This window comes from Equus caballus, chromosome X, assembly GCF_041296265.1.
Source record: "Equus caballus isolate H_3958 breed thoroughbred chromosome X, TB-T2T, whole genome shotgun sequence".
Taxonomy (NCBI): Eukaryota; Metazoa; Chordata; class Mammalia; order Perissodactyla; family Equidae; genus Equus; species Equus caballus.
The window spans coordinates 141,542,991-141,566,190 of record NC_091715.1 but is presented as its reverse complement, the minus strand read 5'-3'; the positions used below and the strand labels follow the sequence as shown (position 1 = coordinate 141,566,190).

Sequence of the window (23,200 nt, the reverse complement as noted above, 5' to 3'; positions counted from 1 at the left end):
TTTTAAAAAAGAAATTAAAGTAATAGAGGAAATAATAGGATAATTCTTTTATAACTCTGAGTGGGGCAGACCTTCCTAACTGGGATTTAAAACCCAGAAACTATAAAAGAAAAGTGTGCAGGAAAGAGTTCAGCTAGCTGGTCTGAGACTGCGATACTTAGAAAGGCCTTCATGCACGGGTGACCCTTGGCTGGCCTCTGGGAACCTGGATTTTGGAGGAGTTCTCTCCATTCCCTAACTGATAAGAGTGGCTCACTCTGCCTAAATGTTTCTGGAAACCTTAATGTTTATGCCGGACCCCTGCTTTCCTTCTGGGATCTGGACTGTTGGTACGTACCAGGCAGAGGTTGTCTACATGACCAGCCCCTCAAGAAAACCCTGGGCACTGAGTCTCTAACGACCTTCTCTTGTTGGTAACAGTTCCCAGGTGGCGTCACAACTCGCTGCTGGAGAAATTAAGCGCATCCTGCGTGACTCCACTGGGAAAGGACTCTGGAAGCTTGTGCCTGGTTTCCCCTAGTCGTTGCCCCATGTACCTGTTCCTTTTGCTATAATGAATCACATTTGTGAGGACGACTATGTGCTGAGTCCTGTGAGTTCTCCTAGTGAATCACCGAACCTGGGGTGGTCTAAGGGACCTCTGTCACACACAAAAAAAGAAAAAAGTTAATAAATTCTACCAAATAAACATTTAAAAAACTCTCCATAGCAAAAGCTACCATAAGCAAAGTAAAAAGACATGGGAAAGATATTTGCAACTCATATTACAAGTCAGTATAGCTATTACATAAAGAGTTCCTATAACTAACAAGAAAAAGACCAAAACCCCAAAAGAAAAATGGGCAGAAGATACAGAGAATGAAGAAAAAGAAATACAAATAGCTCAAGCCAAAAGATATTCAATTTCACTCAAATAAGATAAACACAAAATAAAACTATAATCTACATTGTCTCCTGTTAGATTAGCAAAGACAAAAAAATTAGAAAGCAGACTGGATTGGCATGGCAAGCAAAATAAGGGCCTCCCAAAGATGTCTATGTCCTAATCCTTGGGACCTGTGTTATGCTACCATACACAGCAAAGAGGAATTAAGGTTGCAGACAGAATTAAAATTGCTAATCAGCTGACTTTAAGATAGGAAGATTACCCCGGATTTCTGGAGTGCTCCTAATGTAATCATAAAGGTCCTTAAAAGCGGAAGGAGGAGGCTGAAGAATCAGAATCAGAGAAGGAGATGTGATCATGGAAGCAAAGTCAGAGTGATCTGAAGGACTTAACCCACTGTTGCTGGCTCTGAAGATGGAGGAAGGGGCCACGAGCCAAGGAACGTGGTGGCCTCTAGAAGCTGGAAAACGCAAGGATTGGATTCTCCCCTAGAGCCTCTAGGAGGAAGACAGCCCGGTCCACACCTTGATCTTTTAGCCCCACGAGATTCATTTTGGACTTCTGACCTCCAGAACTGTAAGACGATAGACTCAAGTTTTTATAAGCCACTGAATTTGTGGTGATTTGTTACAGCAGCTACAGAAATAAATACAGTTGGAGAGGATGTCTGGAAACAGGCACTCTTGACGTGCTGTGTGTGGGAGTGAGAGCCAGTACATCTTCCATGAAGCAGAATTTGGCAATATGAGTAATTCTACTTCTAAGAATTTATCCTAAAATATACGTGAACACATAGAAAATGGTGGACGTATATGCAAAGTTATCCACTGTAGTAGTTTATATAATAGTAAATGATTGGAAATAATTTCAATATCCATCAACAGAGGACTGAATAAATAAAGTATGGTACAGTCAACATAATACTGTGCAGTCATAAATAGAGTGGAGTAGCCCATCCACTGGACAGTATCTATTGGGGAATTTAAACAGCAAGGTACGGAAGAACGTATATAGCACACTACCACTAGGGTTAAAGGGGGAAAGGATGTAAATAACAAGTTGCCTGCATAGGTCTCAACTGCCACTGGGTAGATAGCCATAGACTGAAAACACTGATTGTCTGTGAGGAGGGGAAAGGGGTGCCTGAAGGGTGCTAGGAGGGAGATATTTTTACCGTGTACCTGTCTTAACCAGTTCAAGCTGCTATAACAAGATACCATAGACTGAGGGGCTTAAAACAACAAACGCGTATTTCTCACAGTTCTGGAGGCTGGAAGTCCAAGATCAGGGTGGCAGCAGGTCACATTCTGGTAAGAGGCTGCTTCCTGGTTTACAACAGGCAGCCTTCTTGCTGTACCTCACGTGGTGGACAGAGCGAGCTCTGGTTCCTTCCTCTTCTCATAAGGGCGCTAGTCCCATCATAGGGCTCCACCCCCATGACCTCATCACCTCGCAAAAGCCCCGCCTCCAAATACTTTGATGGCCAGGGCTTCAACATGTGAGTTTAGAGGGACACAAACATTCAGTCTATAACAATACTCTGTTATACTTCCTGAATTTCCAATCATGGGCAGACATTAGCTATTTAAAAAAAATTTAAAGTAGATGCTTGTTGAGTAAATGACCTTTCTAAACAGCAAAATATACTTATTGATGACTTGGTTGCTGCTAGTCCCTAACCATTCACTCTACTGCCATTAGTATACTCACTCAACAAACATTTACCAAGAGCCTACTGTGAACAAAGCATTAAGTGGAGGGAAGGGTGGAGAAATGAGTAAGATGCAGCCGCCATCTTTAAGGAGTTAGAAATCCTCCGAAGGAGAGAGATGAGGAGGGCACAACTGTCGGTCATGTAAAGAGGAAAGTGGTAAATGCCATGAGAGGGACAGATAAAGCACTGTGGGGCTCCAGAGGATGTCTGGAAGGACGCTGATAGCATTTGAACTACCCTGGAAGGAGAAGACAACTTCGGACCTAACAATGATGACAAAAAGGCACAAATGGTAGCCAAACTCAGAGAATATGTGGCCATCAGCAAAGACCTCAGTCTCGCTGCCAGAGTCTAGGAGGGGTAGAAAAACAGTGACTGTTGAGAGCGGGGGCCACGCTGTGGAGGAGACAGAGGCTGTGTTTACACTGAACCGTTGAAGTTTCGAGAGCAAGGGAAGGAGTGAATCAGAGCTGTGTCCCAGGGAAATTAATCTGAGAGAAGGCACACGTAGGGATGGCCTGGACAGGAGACAGGATGGAGGCAGGAAAATGACAAGCAGTTTCATTCCAATGGTACCATTCCAAATGGTATAACACCATTCCAGCATAAAGCACCATTCCAACAGTACAGGAGGGAAGAGATGGAAACCTGAACTAAGTCAGGCGGCAGGAAAGATGCCCTGGGTTTAGTAACGTTAAGGAAAATGGAAATCTTCCAATGACCTTGATTTTAGAGGACAAGGGGGAGATCCCATTAGAGAAACTGAGAGCACTTGAGGAGTAGGTTTGGGGGAAGGATGAGAGAGTAATTTTAAACAAGCATTTAGGGGTCAGTTGAAGGTATGTAGGGGCTAAAGGGAAACAGGAAGTGATAGGTCTGGAAGCCATGCTCAGAAAGGCAACACTGGTCGACAGGAGAGTGAGAAAGATTGCTGAGGAGATAGCACAGAGGAAGGAGGAGGGGAAGCATGGACTTTTCTAGAAAACCCACATTTAGACAGCAGAAGGAAGCAGAGGAGGCAGAAAGCAGCTAGCGAGGCGGGAGGGCCAGGCAATTCCGATCTCAGAAGCGGCAGGGAGAGGTGTCTGGAAGCATGATGGTCTAGATGGCCTGAGACTTCTGCTGAAAACATCTAAAAATGCTGGATACCACAGAAATCTTTGAAAAAGTGCACTAAGGCCAGCCTGGTGGAGCAGTGGTTAAGTCCACACTTTCCGCTTTGGCGGCCTGGGGTTCACCGGTTGGGATCCTGGGTACAGACATGGCACCGCTTGGCACACCATGCTGTGGCAGGCATCCCACATATAAAGTAGAGGAAGATGGGCACGGATGCGAGCTCAGGGCCAGTCTTCCTCAGCAAAAAGAGGAGGATTGGCAGCAGTTAGCTCAGGCCTAAGCTTCCTCAAAAAAAAAAAAAAAAGAAAAAGTGCACTAATGAGCTGGCTGGGGAGGAATAAATACTCAGAAGTCAAAAACTGACGACCAATAGGAATGCAGAGAGCAAGAGGAGTGCACTGGCTTTTGGCTTCAGGGCACTCACACACTTGGCTTCCATGGTCTCTTGGGGTACAGGGGCTAGGCCATAAAGCTCCGGGTGCACCCAAGAAGCCAAGATGGGTGTCAAACTGGAAACACCCTTCAGCGAAGCTTGGCCTCCCAAGGGCTGCGACCTCAGGAGGAGGACAGATGGGAAATAACCACCTGAGACTCCAAAGGCACTCACCTGCCTGGATTATTGGTGCTGAGCAAGGAAGGAAAAAGATCTCCACTGCTGTCCCCTGCCAGGAATTTGTAGCCACAAGGCAGCCCTTAACCACTTTGCAGCCTGAACTCAGAAAACTTGGATGGTCCAAAAAACATCAAGCAGAGAATTTAATTTCTAACTGTCCCAGGATGGTAGTTCCCTAAGATGCCTAGCAGAAGGAAATGTAAAACTGCCTTCAATCCTGGCCTCAGTATTCCCACAGATAAAGGTCCAATGAATGTGAGTTCACAGGCAATAATCACAAATCAGCCCAGGAAACTACATACCATGAGGCAGCAAAAAAGAACTCAGCAGACCAGGCATGTCTGAAGAGAGACATGGTGAACGAAGCGGGAGACACCACATCCTAGGAGACAAAGGGATGCTCCATAGACCCTAACTCTTTAGATTTTACATATATTTTACAAACATTCTCTTGTAGCTACTCAATATTTTAAGAAAAGCTTTGAAAGGAAGGGTGGTTAAGAGTCAAATGATGGCACAGTGGAAAAGGCTGAGGTCTCACAGACTACCGAGCTTCTAGGGTCTTGAGTCACTTTTATTTTTTAAAAGAATAGTTTCCCTTAGGTAGGAGGGCCAGAAGTCAGACTATGAGTTACGAAGGGAGTGGCCGCTGAGGACGCGCAGACAGGCAGTGACTTCTATGCTTCTGAACACAGCTGGAAATGCGGAGGGCAGTCCAAGAGGGCCCACAGTTCCAGGAGATGGGGAGCAGGGAGAAGGGCTGAGCACCTCTGAAGGCCGGGCGGAGAGGCAGTGGAGAGAGACTGAGAGAGAACAGAGGGCCAAGTCTTGGAGGAGGCAGGAAGGGAGGAGACTGAAAAGCATGATTAGACACTCAATTAGTCAAGTTTACTGTTTATTCAAGAAAAAAGTCCTGGCCAAAAAGAAAATAGAGAACTAAAACATACTGCAGTCCTAAGGGCAAACCTAGGCTGCAAAGCATGGGGGCGGGGAGGGCGTGCACGCGCATGCAACATTACTTCTCATTTCAAAACACACCTGAAAATGAGCTATTTGCTTTTGTCTATTAATTCTGTGATCAACCTAGAAAGTAAGAGTCCACTAAATTTCAGTCTGGTTTAAAATCTCAAAGCACTTTATAAAAATTTCCCCATTTCTGAACTGAAAAATGAAGGCATAGGAAAAAGTACCCTATGTTGTTAATTCTCTACTGGTAGGATCATTTATACCTCATTCAAATGATCAAAAAAGATGTACACCCCCATAACCAACTTTAGTAATTTTTATGTAATCATTTTTATAAGCAAGTGCAATTGGAGTAGAGCAAGAGGGGACACAAGGTAGAAATGGTACAGCACTTAAGCCACATGACAGGGTTTGATGTGGCTCACCAAAGCTAGGCAAAGACTATGAAAACCAAAGGCAGCAGCAACCAACCCCTGCAGATGCAGACGGGCCCTGCTCTCAGAGGTGCTGCTGTCTCTGAGACAGTGCTTCCATCCTCACAGAAGAAAGCACTGTGCCATCAGTCCGGGGAAGGCAGCTGGTCTCCACAGAAAAGGCCTTGCAACCCAGTTGCTTCTCTCTCAAAATTAGAGCCAGCAAGTCTTCTCTCCTGTGCCTATTTCTACCGCCCATAAGAAGGTCAAATTTACTAAAACAAAAAAACACCAAAAAACTTTGCCACTATATGACTGCTAATCAGCTCACAGAATAACAACAAGTTGAAAATACTGCAATGCCAAAGAGTTTAATTCAGAATGACACAGAAAAACGGCAAGTGCAGAAACACAAACCTGAATGAGCCCCATTACCCCGAAAGCAGTAGGCCTGCACAGGGTCAAAAGGCGGAAAGAAAACAAATGGAAAAGTTTCTGAAGAATTCTATTTATTACATATCACTGCTACCCGTAGCTCACATTTCTAGTTAAGATGTTTTCTGATTTAATACTCTGAAATTGAAGACTTTCGACTAATCCTTTATCAAGTTACAACCAATCATTCGTTAATGAGAATACTAACCTTTATCTATATAGCATCTTTCTTTCAAAGGGCTTAAAGTGCCCCACATATTATCACAATTACTTTATTAACGTTCTTGGAAAAATGTGTGTTGGGGTAATCATCCTGGTGCTTTGCACCTGCTGGGAAAATGGTGCAGTAATAACAGAACAGCTGACATTTATTGGGCACCTCCTGCGTGCCAGGTACTGTTGTGAGCACTTTACATCTAAGGCTCACAAAAACCCTATGGAGGCGAGACTGTCATTATCCCCATTACAGAGGAGAACACTGAAGCACATAAATACTACGTGACTTTCAAAGTGTCCAAGCAGGTATGCGACTGAGCCAGATTCAGACACGGGCTACTGGACCCCATGGCACGTGCTCAGGACCACACACCAGAGGGCTCTGCAAACAAGGGCTCTCACCAGGTGTCCCTCATCAGTGGCTGCTGTGAGCCCAGCAGCCAGGGCTCAGGCTCCACTTCTTTGAGCTCTCACTTCCCTTATGGGAGTCTACAGCCCAGGAGTTTAGTCATAAAGTCAAGCCTTTCACTTAAACAAAATTCAAGAAAATCCATGCATGCCTGTAGTTATAAAGATAGATTTATGTGACTTTATTAATGCCTAAATTAACTTAAAATTGCACTTTATTATACATATTCTACCGTGATCTAAAAGCTGTTTTTCAAACTTTCTAGACCATGATTAACAGAAAGCCACACACTTTACATCATGACCCAGACACGCACACAAGGTAACTGAAAGAAACGTTTCATGAAACCATACTTCTCCATATTATATGTTATCATGTTAATATTTTCTCGTCTCTTCTATTTAAAAATGCTGGTTGCAACCTAGTAAACTGATTTCATGACTCAAAGATAGGTTGGCATTTACAGTTTAAAAACCCTCATCTAAAATTTCTGTTACCCATGATTATCCCATCTGAGTAAAAAATGAGCAAATGATAAAGGAAATCAATGAAAGAGGAACTATGGCATTACCGCTCCACCCTAACAATCAAACTCTATTCTTCTGTAGCGCTATCAGGCTCTGTTCGTATGTACACAATTTTTGTTCCTGCTTTAAAAAAAAATTACCATCACATCATAAGCATTCCACATATAAAAATGTATCATTTACCTAAAACTCGTATGGAGTTACAAAGCAGTTTGAGAAATTGGTACAATTTCTTGTTTTTGAAAAGCAAAGCAAAAATAAAACAAGAAAACAAATGCGTTGGCTGAAATAGAAAATGTCATCTGAATAGTTTTCAAGTCTTACTGGATTGACACACTACACAGTCAAGTGAACGGTTTGGCGTTGACTGTGTGTGGCAACACTGCTTCAATTCCATTCAAAGTTGAACACACTGAGTGGTGAAAATACTAATGGGGAAGGAGGCAAGAGAGAGCCAAAGGGGTGGTCTGAAAGGAAAAGCCCACTCTGACCCCATGGCTGGATTTGGAACCCAGCTCTCCAGGCCTCTGGACGCCATTTCAAGGATACAACAGCAAGTTTACTTCTGACTTCGAATGCCCATATAAACCACTGGGATAATCTGCAGCTGGTTTAACAGTTTCCCTGATATTAACAAAGTGCCATTTTTCCGGCAGGGGCCCTTTGTATTGTTCAATGCAATCAGGCTTACATGACGCTTCCAGGAAATCCCTTTTTGGCCCACTCTCGCATTCCCCACTGTGGCAGTTTGGAAACTTTCCTTCCCCTCCTGTCTCAGAGGAATAATTGTCCTTTCTCCTTTCCAAAACTGCCCCACAAACTGGGCTTAATCCCATCCCCCTCTGCCTTCCCCAGGAGGCTGCTCAAGAAAGGAGCCCTTCTCTCTCTTGCCTCAAAAAGAGGCAAGACTCCTTGCCCTGCCCACAAATATATTCACTCACCTTTCTCAGATTCTAAGGAAAACACGTCTTCTCTCAACCTGGCTGCTACCACTGTTTTTTGTTCTTTTTTTAACCACCACCTACTCTCTCTTTAAGCCCCCACAAACTGGCTTCTGTCCTCTCCACTCAGATCATTTTCCTGGATTCAAAAAGGGTCACCAAATGTATGCCAGGCCCTGTACTAGGCAGCAGGGATACAAAGAGAAGGAAAGAAGGTCCCAACCTCAAGCAGTTCAGAGTTACAGGGTCCGGTCCCCAGGGAGCTCAATATCATCATCTCTGAAGGACTCCTCCTGACCCTCCCCTCTCCTCAACCCTCCACAGTGTCGCACACCCAGGGCCATCTTCTTAACCTCCCTCTGCCTTTGGCCCTCTGCCCACCGCACCCTGCAGGTTCTTCTCTCACCTCTCCAACCCTTCTCGTTTGCTTCGCCGGTTCCTTCCCATCTTGGCTCACTACAAGCTGCCCTTCCCCAAGGATCTCGTTTGGACTTCTCTACTGCACCCCAGCGTTACTTAACCTGGGACCCACAGATGAGCTTCAGAGGGGCTTGGAGTCACCCAACATTTTATATAAAGTTTTGTACATAAGTGCACTTTTCAGGAGATGGGAAACCATAATTTACACCATATTATCAAAGGAATCCATGATTCCAAACAGATTAAGAACCACAATTCTAAATATACATCTCTAGACTCTTTTCTGAGGGACAGGCCTGCAACTGCTGCTGTAAATTCTGTCAAAAGACACCAACTGCCACGTGAACAAAACAGAGCTCATCATTCCTTCCTCCTCGGGCCCTCTCGCCAGGCCCTCTGCCTCCCCTCCCTAGCTTCATGAGCTCTCTTCTCCCATCTGTTCTTCAGGGTGTATTCATTCTTATCACTTGTTTCTGCTACTTCCCAAAGCACCAGCTCCTTATCCCAGCAAGACCCTTCACTGGATGACCCTAGATCTGCTCCTCTTCCCCATGCTCCAGCCAAACATCACTGGCTACCCTCATAGACACTCCGCAATGCTTCCAGCTTTCCCTCTATTATGTCGAGGGTCAGGGTCTTGCCTTTACCTGCAATTCCACTTCCTCCACCATCCTCGCCCACTGGAAATGAATATCCTTCAAGGCCCAACCTAAACAGCTATCAATTCCAGGCAGGCTTTCCCAATCTAGGTTGGATGTGCTCTTCTTCCTGTGACTTCCCAGTCGACTTCCTCTGCATCTCTCTTACATCACTGAATGTAAACTATCCTATATCAGGGCCACATGCACTTGTCCTATCACTTCTGTCACATCACCAAATGGGACTAGGTATCATCCATCCTGCACTACTTCTCATCTGTCCGCACGGCTCCCCGACACCATCCAACACAGTGTCCTGAAACAAACTCGATTTATGACACACCGCGCATGTTGACTGGACTAGCAGGGACTAATATTCGGAAAGCCATGTCAATAGCTGATCTGTTTTTATCTGTATCTTGTATTGTTTTGGTAACTAGTTTAACTTTTTTTAAAGATGACTTTTAGTGGTTAAAACTTAAAGAATGTAATTTTCCAAAACTTTGTATGAGCAATTCAGTTCACATTTTTTTCTCCAGTGTGTCACTTATTGATTTCCTAAAGGAAGAAGTAGGGATTCCCAGCTCAGATATGAAAAATAAGCAAAGTACCACAGACTTGAGAAATCAACCCCTCTGTGGACCACTCCAATGACAGCAATCCAGAATCCCAAGCTCTGGTGCTAGATCCAGAAATCTACCCCATTTGTTTTCCTAAAATGGATCTTTCCTCCACTTTCTACTAAACCGGAGTTGAATAAAAAAGTGTCATTATACATTATGCAGAAGTCATTATGCTGAGGCTAGAGAGATAAAGAAATGCTGACCCCTGCCTTGAGAAGCTCACAGGATAGCAGGGGGGACAGGCAATTACTACGTAATTATTCCATAAGGCAGACTGAGATAGGTGCTCTAACAGAGGGACCTGCAAAGTCTAGCAAATGAGAGGTAAGATGAACTCCCACCGGGGAAACGCACATGGCACGGAAAAGAACCTAGGACTGAGCAAGATGGTGGAGGACGGGGTTTAAAGAGACAAGGGGACTTCAGGTAAAGAGGATAGGAAAACCAAAGACTCCAAGTTGAGAAAGTCCTATGTATACCAGAGGAGCACATGGCAATCCTGTGTGGTGGGGAGGAACAGTCAAGATGGTAGAGTAACACAGAAACCAAGGCTTGCAAGAAGACGGTGGTCAAACTTGTTGAATGCTGGGAGAAATCAAACAGAATGAAGATTGACGTGAGCCACTAGATTTGGCCAGTAAGAGGTCCTGAGTTCCAAGAAGGTGCCTGCAATAAAGCTGGATACTGGAATGGGTTGGAGCAATGAATGAACTAGAGATGAGGATAAACTATTCTTTCCAGAAGCCTGGACTGAAGTTAGAGATGGGACAGTAGTTTAGGGGAAAGCTAGGTCAAGACTTGACTTTTTTAAGGGAGTAAACCTTAAAAGAGACAGAAGGTGCCAGAGAAAGGGGATGGCTGATGGAGAAAGAAGATCTTGTAGGAGAGGGGCTGGGGCCTCAGCTCCTTCAAACCTGCTATATGAGCCATTCTTTAAATTTCTGATAATTTAGGGCCAGATATACAAAACCCAAGACAGAATACATTCCCTAACTGAATTTTCATGGATTAGACTTACATTCTCACTGTCAGAATAATTTTGAAGATGTGTTCCCATAAAACTCTTTTTATCCCAATAGTTAGAAAGTATTTAATACTGAAATATCTCTTAAATCACATATTTAATCAAAAACTGAGAAAAGGCTGAAAATGTATTCAACTCTATGATATCATTGCATTTGTTATTAAACATTACGTTTGCATCTATAATCAATACGTGACTCATGATGAGTACTTCATATCCTTCTGGAGTTGCACAGTCTTTGTATAAGTGTCCTTTCCGTCAACCATGAATTTCCCTTGACTAAAACAACTGCCAATGAAATTTGGGAAGAGAGAAGCCTCATCTCACTAGAAAAAAATCTCAGGCCTTTATTCCAAAAAAAAAAAAAAAATTAAAAGCCACAGGAAGAAGAGTTACATTACAAAGCACCTCTTCTATTGAATGACCTCTTTCATCATCTTCAGTCTAGCCAGTAGCATATTTATCCTATACTTAAAGGTGTTTATATATATATTTTTTAAAAGAATGATTTCCTTGCTTTCCCCTTAGCAGGTGTTTACCTCCAAGTTTGTGTAGAGTCAAGCAGTGGAGAAGAAGAGGGGTAAGAAGATGCAAGCAAGGCATGACAGCAAAACAGAAGGCAAGGAGAAGCCAGACTAGAAAGGAAGACTGTTCAAGAGCAAGATGCAGGGAAAGCTTTATCTCAGTCACACGGTGAAACAAAGTAAGATTACTCCTGCAGTCTGGTGAACGGGAAGGAAAAGTTCTAGGTATACACATCCCGAAGCTTGTTATTTACTAAGTCATAAATTGTAAGTAATTAAATGCATAATAAGTCTGTCCTGCCAAATATATACTAAACACTAGCAAATAACACCTAAAATGTCATTCTTTTAAAAAAATAAACCTGCTCTATTCAGCAACTGCCTGCAGTACCTAGACAACGTATCTGGATTTTAGAAGCGCCTTTGCTTAAATGGCATTAGAGCTCAGAGGACTTGTTCCCATTTAGAACAGGTGCCGCAAAAGCCTGACACGCACCGCTCGTCAGCTCCTAAGCTGAGAGGAACGAACTCTGGGGTGTGACTTCCCAGTGTTGCACTATGGCACCCACGGTCCCGCTCGTTACCTTATGCCTTTTTAAGGGGGCTGGCCATGACTGAGGGCGCGCTCAGCGGGGGAGAGCACAACCAGCTCTGGGTGGAGCTCCCAGGCTCGTGCGGGGCTCCGATGTGCCTCACGGGCACTGCAGTTCAGTCACTGGGGTGAGCCATCCCACACAGCCCAGCAGAGGAGAGGCCTACTCCCTCTGGGAATGGTTCGATCGTCTTTAATAAACACCCTCGCACACACATCACACCGGGAAGCGCAGCACAGAGACTAAATGAAAGACACTGAGGAGAACCCTGGAATTTACCAGACTGTGGGCCAGGGGAAAGGCGTGTCTCGTGAGGATCTCAAACATATCTCTTCTGCTGTGGCCTTCCTGCTTCAGTGCGAACCTCAGGTTTCTCATGTCCTAGGAGGCAGAGGAGAAATTCGACAGTTCAGTCTTCAAACAAAGTCACCTTTGTTAGCAAAAACTCTTCTGGTCAACGAAGGGAGAAGAAGATGCACTTACCTGAAAGGGCAATTCATCTAGATTACTAAGAAAACAACTTTGTTTTGTATGATATTTTGAAATATCCAGTTTAAGAACACCTGAAAATATTCCCATGATAGTCGTGAACACAGACAAGGCAGCCCGTGCTCCAGAGAAGAGAGAGCTGATGTGCACTTTCTAACGAGAGATCAATCCCTGCCTTGCACGTCATCTCTGCGTCTACCTACTTTACCTGCTTTCCAAGGTATTTTAATAATAAAGCAGTATTTTATTCATAGAACTTCTCAAATGTGTATCTGCTATCAAATATAATCTCAGAATTGTCAAACATGTCATTAAAATACAGAAGCTCTCCCTCTCTCCTCATGCTTTTACTGTAAAGTCTCACTTAAAAATTAGGAAATGACTGGCATTTTAAGCTCTCATTACAAGTAATATAATATACTTTTACTATACAATTTTACTTTCACAGAGTTCTAGATAAACCACATTAAAGTACTCCATATTAGGAGTGACTATGCTTCCAGGTACTAAAAATTAATGCTTGAAATCAGATTTTAAAGGTAGTTTCCAGTACATATTTCTTTAATAATCAGGAAAACATCCTTTTAAATTGAATCCAAACAAAATAAGTTCCCTTAAATATCAATTTGTATTATATATTAAAATATATAACAGTCTATCTTAATTTCAAAGCTAGAGGTTTTAGGTTGCCTCTTAAATCAATCATGGTGCTGTGACTGAGTGATGGCTGAGCACTAAAAATGCTCCATTCTGCAGTGCACTTTCAATTCAGGAAACTGAGCACAGCGCTGGGCCCTTGGGATTCTTCAGGAGTGAGACAGACCCAGTCCATGTTCTCTTAGATGTCACAATCTTCATATTTCTCAGTGATTTTTCATTTATTATCTCAAGAGCACTCTTAAACCTTCCTAAGTCTTTACTGTGAAGGACCACCAAAGGCCTTGACATACACAAGACATTCCAAAATGCAAGCAGCAGCGAAGGAAGTGTAAAGAACTAGACTCTAAGGAACCACCCAAGATTGATCACTCTGCATACAGATGGTATCTATTGGGCCTTGCCAGCTCCAGGATTCTGTGCTTTCATTTTTAAAAGCATGTAACTGAATAAAATCCAAAAACCAATTCACAACATATTTCAAGAAAACTGAGGGGCCAGCCCTGTGGCTGAGCAGTTAAGTTCGCACGCTCCGCTTCAAGGGCCCAGGGTTTTGCTGGTTCGAATCCTGGGTGTGGACATGGCACTGCTCATCAAGCCATGCTGAGGCGGCATCCCACATGCCACAACTAGAAGGACCCACAACTAAAATATACAACTATGTACTGGGGGTCTTTAGGGAGAAAAAGGAAAAATAAAATCTTTTTTAAAAAAAGAAAACTGAGATATGAGTTTTTGGCTCATGAAGCAAAGCACTAGTCAAGCAGAAGGAAAAAAATCATTGCAATAAGATGATATGCTTTTAAAGGGTTTGCAATGAGCCCCAAGTACAGTACGGGACAGCCAGGGATCCTCAGGGCTCAAAGACCTGTGAGCCACTGTCTTCCTAACAGCCTTGGGTCAGATGATAACTCTGTAACATCATCCTCTTAATCACTCAGCCAGAAATTAGACCATTTCTAGATAAATATTTATTCTGATCTATCAGTGATTCAAAACAACTACTTTCAATGTGCCAAAGCACAAGGGCTTCAAGCAACTTCTTTTTGTCATTGGATTCGATGTAATTAAAGGACAGAAAGAATTACTATCTCATCTTGCCAACAAGAAAATTGAAGTGGAAAAGGCAAATGACTCACAGGTGGCAGGTCACCAAACTTGTAACAGAAATATGAGCATCTACTAACTGGTATGTTCCCCCTGGTCTCCTTAGGGCCTGGCTCGACAGGGAAGGACACCTGGGAAAGAGCGTTGTGTTGTGGCATGAGTCTCGCAGTCAGACCCTCGGCCTATTTAACAACTGGGTCATATGGCAATGCACCAAGACTTGCTATAATAAATGAGTAGAAGTGAACACACCCCCATATCAACAATGCTGAAGGACTAATTTACTGAGGCATCATTTCTATAATGCATTTCTAAAAAACAACCCCCATCACTGCTGACTTCAAAATACACTCTCTTTAAACCAAGTACATGGGGGTGAGGTGTGGAAGAAGAGAGAAGACTTTGTGGTGGTATGTTTTGGCTTTGCTTTGTTGTTAAAGCTCCGAGGTGTCAGCAGGGCCTGGTATGGGGCTAGGGCGGGTGTTGGTGGTAAGAATTCACACATTCAGAGCTACCTTCTCCTCTGTTGCTAGACAACATCCACTGGGACAACATCCGCCATGTGAAAGTTGCTACTGGCAAGCAGAAATGCCCATACGCAGAACTGGTAGAACCAAATTTGTAGGGAATTATAACTATTTGTTTGGGGAAAGAAACGCAACTGTTATTATGGTTATTGACTGCAGATGAAAGCTGACCTATGAGAGAGAGGAGAGAAGAGAGAGTCTATCCCACTGTAGCAGATTCCCTGTCTATCAACTTCAGGCCTGTTACTGAGAAAATGGAATTCGCCTCTTGAGACATCGGCGTTTCCAGGGAGATAATTGGGTTAAAAGGTTGTGCTACAACATTGTTCTAGGCCATCGTCTTTGGGCTCAGTGCTAATTCCAAGAAATACACATATGTCACACTTGAGAATTAGGCCTGGTCAGTTGTTCCTGAGTCCTTTGTTCTTAGAATAAACAGCCAAAGGGTAAGAATGTGGTCTGTCTTATTAATTTGGGGGGATTAATATTTAAATACAAGTTTTTCTTATTGATAAAGTAACAAATAGGATTATTTTAAAAATGTATTAGAATGAAAGTCACTTCATCAAAATAGTAACCCCATTTTCCCTTGAGTACTGTAATATAACACTCTACTCCCACATGTCCTTTAATGCAAAATGCAAAACCCTCCCTTAAACGTAAATCCCCGTATTTCTAGGCCCCAAAGGGTAGATACATAAGGCCTTATAAAGGTATTGTAGATAAGGCATTAAGGTAGCTCAGATTAAAACAAAAACCAAAAAAAAGCCAAGGTGGGGAATAATGGAGAATTTCAATTCAAGTCTAACAATGACATAATCCTCCGGTTTCTGATAGTGAACTAGTCTTGATCTTTTATAAACTGGAGACAAACAATACTGTATTCATAATCCAAACAAAAGGATAGGAGATTGGTTTTAAGAAATCACAGTGCATAAGACTAGGAAAAAGAGACTTGGGTTTGAACTCTGGCTCTTCCACTGGCTCCTTGCGCAACCCTAGGCAAGTAATCCTACTTAGCAAAGCCGCATCTCCCCATCCATAGAATGAAGGACTTGGACTGGCCAGGAGTCAGAAAACTTTAGCCCATGTCACTCTTCGTATGGGCTTCAAGCTAAGAATGTCTTTCATATTTTAAAAGGGTTGAAAAAACAAAACACAAAGAAGAACGTATGACAGAGATCCTACTGTCCCACAAAGCCTAAAATATTTGCTATCTGGACCTTGACAGAAAAAGTGTGCTGACCCTGGTACTAGACTGATCATTCAGTCACTGGAGAGACTTGAAAGAGGCCCAACCTTCTGGGCCCAAGCCTTCAGAGATTATCTTACAGTAGGATTTGGAGTAGAACCCAAAGATCTAAATTTTTAAAAAAGGTTTCCCAGCTTACCCTGATACGCAAGCAGGCGTGAGAACCACTAGGACAGGGGACTTCCAAATGCCCTCTAGCTTTTTCTAGGATTGGGTATTTTTCTACGGATTGTACTCTTCTGATACTCAATGCCTGGAAAGCAAGTTTTCTTGCCAGAAAGTTTATTCTTTTGTTTTCAAAATGCTTATCTCACTGTATTTGCACCCCAACTTTGCCAAGTGTTGGATAATCTTAGCTAAGTTGTCCAACTGTCCTTATCCTCAGGCTCTCCATCTATAAAATGGGGACACCACTGTCCCTCTCTGAGGATTAAACGTAAAGCTCTTAGCCCCTGTTTGGGCTGACAGAGATGCTCAGTAACGATCACTACTGTAACTGAGTACATTGTATCATTACATCTCCACCGCTCACCATGCCAAAACAAAATGTCAGGCTACTACCTCTAAACAGAAGTTAGAAAGGTCGTTAGAGGTCAGAGTACATCCTGTTCACAGAGGGCGAGAGCTCTTGTAGTACTCCTTCCTGTCACGGGGTGAAGGTGTCTAGCTGGTAACACATCATATGAAGTAAGCTGGGACAAAAACTAAAAAGTGTGAAATTTTATCTATAAAGATTTCCTCCCACTCAGTCAAGCTAACAAACGACCAGTTAGAGCCCTCACACTTGGTGACAACAGAGGGTCCCTTTTATAGCAACTATTTCCCCAGGCAGTTTGGGAAAGCTTGATCATGAGGGAAGAACCATGCCAACGCCTTAGATAACAGGGGTCTTTGATGTTTTTTTTAAACCCACATTAAGTTTTTACTTATCATTCAACACTAATGTGCCTTTTTTTGCATAAGAAAGTACTGAATCTCTTACTTTACAAGTAATATCTAGACCATAGGAATTTTCTCCTCTACTTGTCGCGCCTCCCATTTTTTCAATTCTCGAGATCACACCCAGAGGAACATCAAGTATGAGAGCAGAATCCTGTAATGAACAAAAACACAAAAGTCAGTATTTCTGTCAGTTTAATTCGGACTTCAAAAACATATAAAAAACAACCGTATGCTTTCAGGTCATTTTTACTTTGGCCCTTTTACCACTTTTTACGAACAAAAGCATGACAGAGATCACACACGAAAGAGCAAGCATTAAGATAGTCAACGATGCAACCAAAATGCATCCCCAAACATCTGCCATTCTGCATTGCCTACAGAATAAAGACTAAATGCCCAGGGACACAATTCAAAGGCCCCATGATGTCGCTTCCAGCCTGTCTCTGCAGGCTGCTCTCCCACAACATTCTGTGCGCCGCAAGCGACCACCTCACCGTTCTGCAAACATTTCGTCTACAATCAGGCCTCTGTGCTTTGTGCCTGGTCTTCCCTTTGCTTAGGATGATCTAGCTCTCCCAACTACCAAAATTCTCCCCATGGCTTAAGCCCTGGCTCAGCAAGCATCACCTCTCACGAAGCCCTGCTTCCCCATTAGATCAGACAGAATTAATCGCTTCCTCCTTGGAAGTCCTACAACACTTGATGCAGTCTGCTGTCACCCCACTCGCTTCACTCTGCCTTGTTGCCATGAATGTACATGTCTGTATTCCTGTACTAGAAACGAAGCATCTGGAAGTAGTGCCTATTTTAGCCATGGGTGCACTTCCCAAAGGAGAAGGGCCTGAACACCTAACAATGCTTCTCCACCGATCCTTATCCAGTGCTGGGTGCCAGGGGTCCACAAGACTGATGGCGCGACGGAATCACAGTAGTGAAGTCACACCACAATCATCGCAACAAGATTAAAGCAGCTGCCATGTATGGAATACCTTGTTTGTTCCAGGTACTGCCACAGGGGCTTTGCACGCATCGTCTCATTTTATCCTCACGACCATTCTGGACATAGGTGAAGTATCCTTGTTTCATGACATGGCAACCAAGGCTTTAAAAGGCTTCAGTAACTTGCTTACTAAACATGGGGGAAGGGGTGAGATTCAAGCCAAGGTCTGGGAACACACATCAAAAGAGCCATAAAAATGGTCCTACCCTTTCACTCCACAACTGCACTCCTAAGAACTTATCTTGCAGCTATCAGGCACCAGGAGGAAAAGCTATATGCATGAAGATGCTCAACAGAACCAGCGGTAGGCATCAGGGTAGAGAAAAGTGCAGTTAGTCCACTCGATGGAACAGACATGCAGCTACTAGAATAATTACAGTACATGGGAAAATAAGTTTAAGTGGAAAAAAGCAGCATACGAAATACACTGTGACTACAATAAAATAAAATATATATTCATATGGAGAAAGATAGGAAGGCCTACACAAACTTTTTAATTACAATATTTTCTTTAATGCTGTGTGAGATAACTTTGATAAATCAAGAAAAACTTTAAAAGGTGCTCACTGAATTTTTGTTCTTTAAAAGATGTCCTTTTGGGGGACAGAAATAAAGTTAAGTTTTTCTTTTACTTTAAATCCTTCTCCTTAGAATACAATACAAAAAACTAACCATTTCTTCATGAAATATAAATATAGCTCATGGGCATTCTAGAAAGTCAAAAAGTATACGACCGTGGTGCATTCATGCCATGGGATATTGCTCACCTACAAAAATGAATGAACTATGGAAACACACACGAAACAACCTGGCAGAATCTTCTGGGCATTATGCTGAGGGGCTAAAGCCAGTCTCAAAAGATCAAGTGCTGTATGATTCCATTTATAACATTCTTTAAATGACAAAATTGTAGCGATGGAGAACAGAGAAGTGCTTGCCAGGGGTTGAGGGGAAGGAGGCTGTGGCTATAAAGGGGCAGCATGAGGGAGTTCTTTTGTGGTGACAAAGGAGTTGTACATCTTGATTGCTGGTGGCAATTACATGAATTTATACATGGGATCAAACGTCATAGAATTGTATACAAAAAACATGAAAAAATGAGTGCACAAAAAAACTGGCGAAATTCAAGCACAGTCAAGAGTCTTGGTTAACTGACTGGTGCCAATCAACTTCCTGGTTTTGATAAAGCAGTATGGTTACTGGAGAAGCTGGGTGATGCGTACACAGCACCTCCCTGTACTATTTTGCCAAGTTCTTGAGAGTTCCTAATTATTTCAAAATAAAAAGTTTAAAAAGTGTAAGAGTATGGTTATCATGGTGTCAAGAAAAGAGCACAAGCTCTTAAGTTGGACAAAACTGGTTAAATCTGAATTTTGACGTTATCAGCTGGATGACTTTGGCAAGTTACTGTATCTCTCAGCCACATTTACCTGTAAAATAGGGATGATCAGAGACAATGGGTTTAAAAGTACCTAGCATGGTGCCTACCACATGGTAGCTAGAAAACAATGAAGTTATTACTATTATTATAGCAGAGAATATCTTAGCATTTGGAAGATACAACTGTGCTCTGCAAATATAGTGGATCAGTATGCTCTAGCAAGCAGCTGCAGGTGTTTCTGTTGGTACCTATAATAAGGCATTCTTTAGCGGTTGGCATGGGGTGAAGACACCTCACTACATGACTGAAATACAAATGCCTAGAGAAACAAGACACTACTCAATTAACTGTGTCCACATATAGCTGCATATTATAATGTATTTACTTCTCAATATAATCTAGGTATTAAAAACATACTATCAAGTAGTCTGTTATTATGCTTAGATTATATTGAGATTTATGAGTGTCCGGTTCAACAGTATTCCTAAATGTCAAACTTACATCTAAAAATACATAGACTAGACACTAAATAAAAGTCTGATACTCTAATATCAACATGGAAGCAAGAATGAAAAACAAAAAAGCAGAGGCCAGCCCGGTGGCTCAGCGGTTAAGGTCACGTGTTCCACTTTGGTGGCCCGGGGTTTGCTGGTTCAGATCCCAGGTGCGGACATGGCACCGCTTGGCAAGCCGTGATGTGGCAGGCTTGCCACATATAAAGTAGAGGAAGATGGACACAGATGTTAGCTCAGGGCCAGTCTTCCTCAGCAAAAAGAGGATTGGCAGCAGATGCTAGCTCAGGGCTAATCTTGCTCAAAAAAAGGAAAAAAAAAAAGCAGAAGAATTAAAAGTGAGACGAGACCTCCTTTGCTATCCTTTGTCCCTCTATAGAGTGAATTCTGTAGCTCTGATTGCCTGACCCAAGACAAAACAGAAAATGGGACACTGAGGAGAACTAGCCAGCTCCTGGCCAAAGGCACCCACGGTGTAATGAGGCTACTTGCCACGTTCTCCCCAAATGACAAGTTCAAGATCAGATAAGCCAGCAGGCCAAACTGGAAGATCCAGGAATGGGAAAATTAGCTTAACTCTCTAGAAACCTGAGTCATCACTATCTAAACATCATTAAATATTTAAGGATTCTCAAAGGTCCATTCTAACTCAAAATTCTGTGCCTCTGTACCTCCAAGTATCTAAAATAGTTGAGAAGTAAATTAAAAAACATCTAAAAAGATGCATTCATTCACGCTCTCTCTGGAGTGTATACTGAGTAACAGAAATTATACCAGATGCTGAGGACCGCAGAGATAAATAAGATGTGGACACTGCCCTCACAGAGCTCAGGGCCCAGTCTGGGAGATAAGACATGTGTACCTGAATAGCCACAATGCTAGGTTGCAAGTACCAAGAGCCACAAAAAAAAAAAAAAAATCCAGACAAAGTGGAATGAGAGGTCAGAGGAGGGCAAGACAATTTCTTATTGATTGGGTCACATGAAGGTTCTGTGGCGATGGCAACGACAAAGGTGATCCTTAAAGGGTGGAATAATAGCAGCTGGAGATTGGTGTTCTAAAAACAAGTAACAGTGATATCAGCTACACATGTGGGAAAGCACGAGGTTTTATAAAAAAACAAGCGGTCCAGGTTTAAGGTAAGGTAGCAGGGGGATTCCCTGGGGAGTACCCCAGAGCTTAGACCAGGGCGACTGGGATCCACAGAACGCGTTTTGAGAAGAGGAATGCAATGACAGAATGGCGCCTTATGAAGATGCATCTAGCAGCACTGAGCACTCTGCACCACTGAGCACTCTGCACCACCAAGGAGAGCGCTACGCCCATTCCTCGGAATCCTAGAAGCTAATGTTTTAGTGCAAGTGAGAAGCTATGAGGATCTGAAAGTGGAGAGTGACCGAGCAGAAAGCAAAAGAAGGAGATGAGCCACTGGGGAAGAATCAAAGATGACTCAGATTTAGGCCCAAGTGTCTGGGATGAAGGTGGCCCCACTAAGAGATGTGAAGAACATAGGAGGGGATCTTAGAGAAAGGTTAACATTGTCAATTTTAGATACCCTGAGTTTGAGGTTATGATAAATTAATCAAGTACAGGTATCCAGGAGGCAGCTGGAAATACAGAACTTGGAGAGATCCCAAAGGCCCCTCAAACTCACAATGTCCAGAATGAAACACATCTTCCTATCTCAGTGCCTGACACTCCATCCACCCACTTACGACAGTGGAAACCTAGGAGTCATCCCGACATCCCTTGTATGTTATCCTTAATCCAATCTCCCAGGTTTACCTCTTCAATCAATCTCCAATCTGTCATCCTCTCTCCATCTCCACCAGCAACTTCTCCGGACCACTGGAATTGGCCCAGTGGTCTCTGCATCTATTGTCGCTCCTCTCACAATCCGCCCTCCACACAGTAGCCTGGGTGATCTCTTACAAAAGTAAATCGGATGCTATCATTCCTCTGTTTAAGTCACTTCTGAAGCTTTTCATTGGTGAACTCTAAAAATCTAAATCCTTAACAGGGTCTACAAACTGAGGTCATTTGGCTACCACCTACCTCCTCTGCTCCTCACTCACCATTCTCCTCACACCCAACCCAGCCACACAGTCATCTTTTCATGTTCCCTTCGGTCTCAGGGCCTCTCAAATGCTGTTCTCTCAGCTTATTCTCTCCAACCCAGCCCCTGCCAAGCACTAGGTAACTCCTATTCCTTCTTCAGACCACGGGTCAAGCATCATTTTCTCAGGACAATTTCCCAGGCTCCTCAAGCTATTGCACTCCTGTACTACTCCCATGCAACACTTCTTGCAGCTTGCTCTTATACACTGGTGTGATGATCTGATTAATGCCTGTCAGTCCCATCAGAACTAAAGCTTCACGAGGGAGAGGCTGTTTGCTGTGCGCACCACTATATCCTCATGCCTGGCATGGTGCCTGACACATTGCAGGCTCTCAAATAGTCAATGAATGAAGAATGAAAGATCAGGACTGGAGCTACAGAATTGGAAAGCAACTGACAATTGAGAAAGAAGAGGGTAAGGACAGAACTCCAGGGCAAATATACATTTAGGAGGTAAGAAGAAAAAACTGAACTGCGATAAAGGTGGAAGTAGGAAAAGAGCCAAGAATGCATGAAGAAAATGATAAAGAAGACAGGAATACTGAACAATACCCATGGCTACAGAGAAGTTAAGAAGCTGAGGACTCAACCAAGGCCACTAGAGTTGAGCAGTGAAAGAGTAGTTTCAATAAGGAACAGAAGCCAGACCACAAGAAGTGAAGGAGTGAATGGCCCGGAAGTGGAAGCAGCATGTGTGGACTAACTTTAAAGAAGTCTGGCAAAGAAGGGGAAGAAAAAGGATAGTAGAATCAGGGGGTAGACGGGATGCAAGAAAGTGTTTTAAAATAAAGAGACTTGAACAGAGCTATGGGGGAAGCGGGGCAGGAAAACCACAAATGTCAGACTCAGAACAAGTGATGGGGCACCTGGGCTCCAGAGGAGTAAACGGAGAAAGGAGCAAGGCTCAAGTAGAGGGACTCGCTGTGGGAAAGAAGACGTCTGGTTCCTTCCTCTCAGATGGGAGAGGAGGAGGAAAGGCCGGGGAAAACAGACATCATCAGGTGGGAGAGGGAATTCATGGGAGCTCAGTGAGGACGACTTTCCACTTTTCAACAGAGCAACAGACAGGTCAATAAAAGAACATGGAAGGTCTGTCACTGATGCAGTAGGGGAGGTAACGAGAAGTCAGTCCGAGACGAAAAGAGTTGCCAAAGCG

General features: G+C 43.2%; 1 protein-coding gene across 11 annotated transcripts in view; it reads right to left on the bottom strand.

The window, feature by feature from the left end:
• Positions 1-23,200, bottom strand: part of MTM1 (myotubularin 1) — a 98,003-nt gene that overhangs the window by 40,000 nt on the left and 34,803 nt on the right. For all 11 annotated transcript variants that reach the window (XM_023633911.2, XM_023633910.2, XM_023633914.2 and 8 more), the window contains 2 exons: positions 17,073-17,183; positions 12,338-12,439 (listed from right to left, as the gene is read on the bottom strand). In XM_023633911.2, the coding sequence (XP_023489679.2) occupies positions 12,338-12,439; positions 17,073-17,183 (213 nt within the window). The remainder of the gene's footprint in view (positions 1-12,337; positions 12,440-17,072; positions 17,184-23,200) is intronic.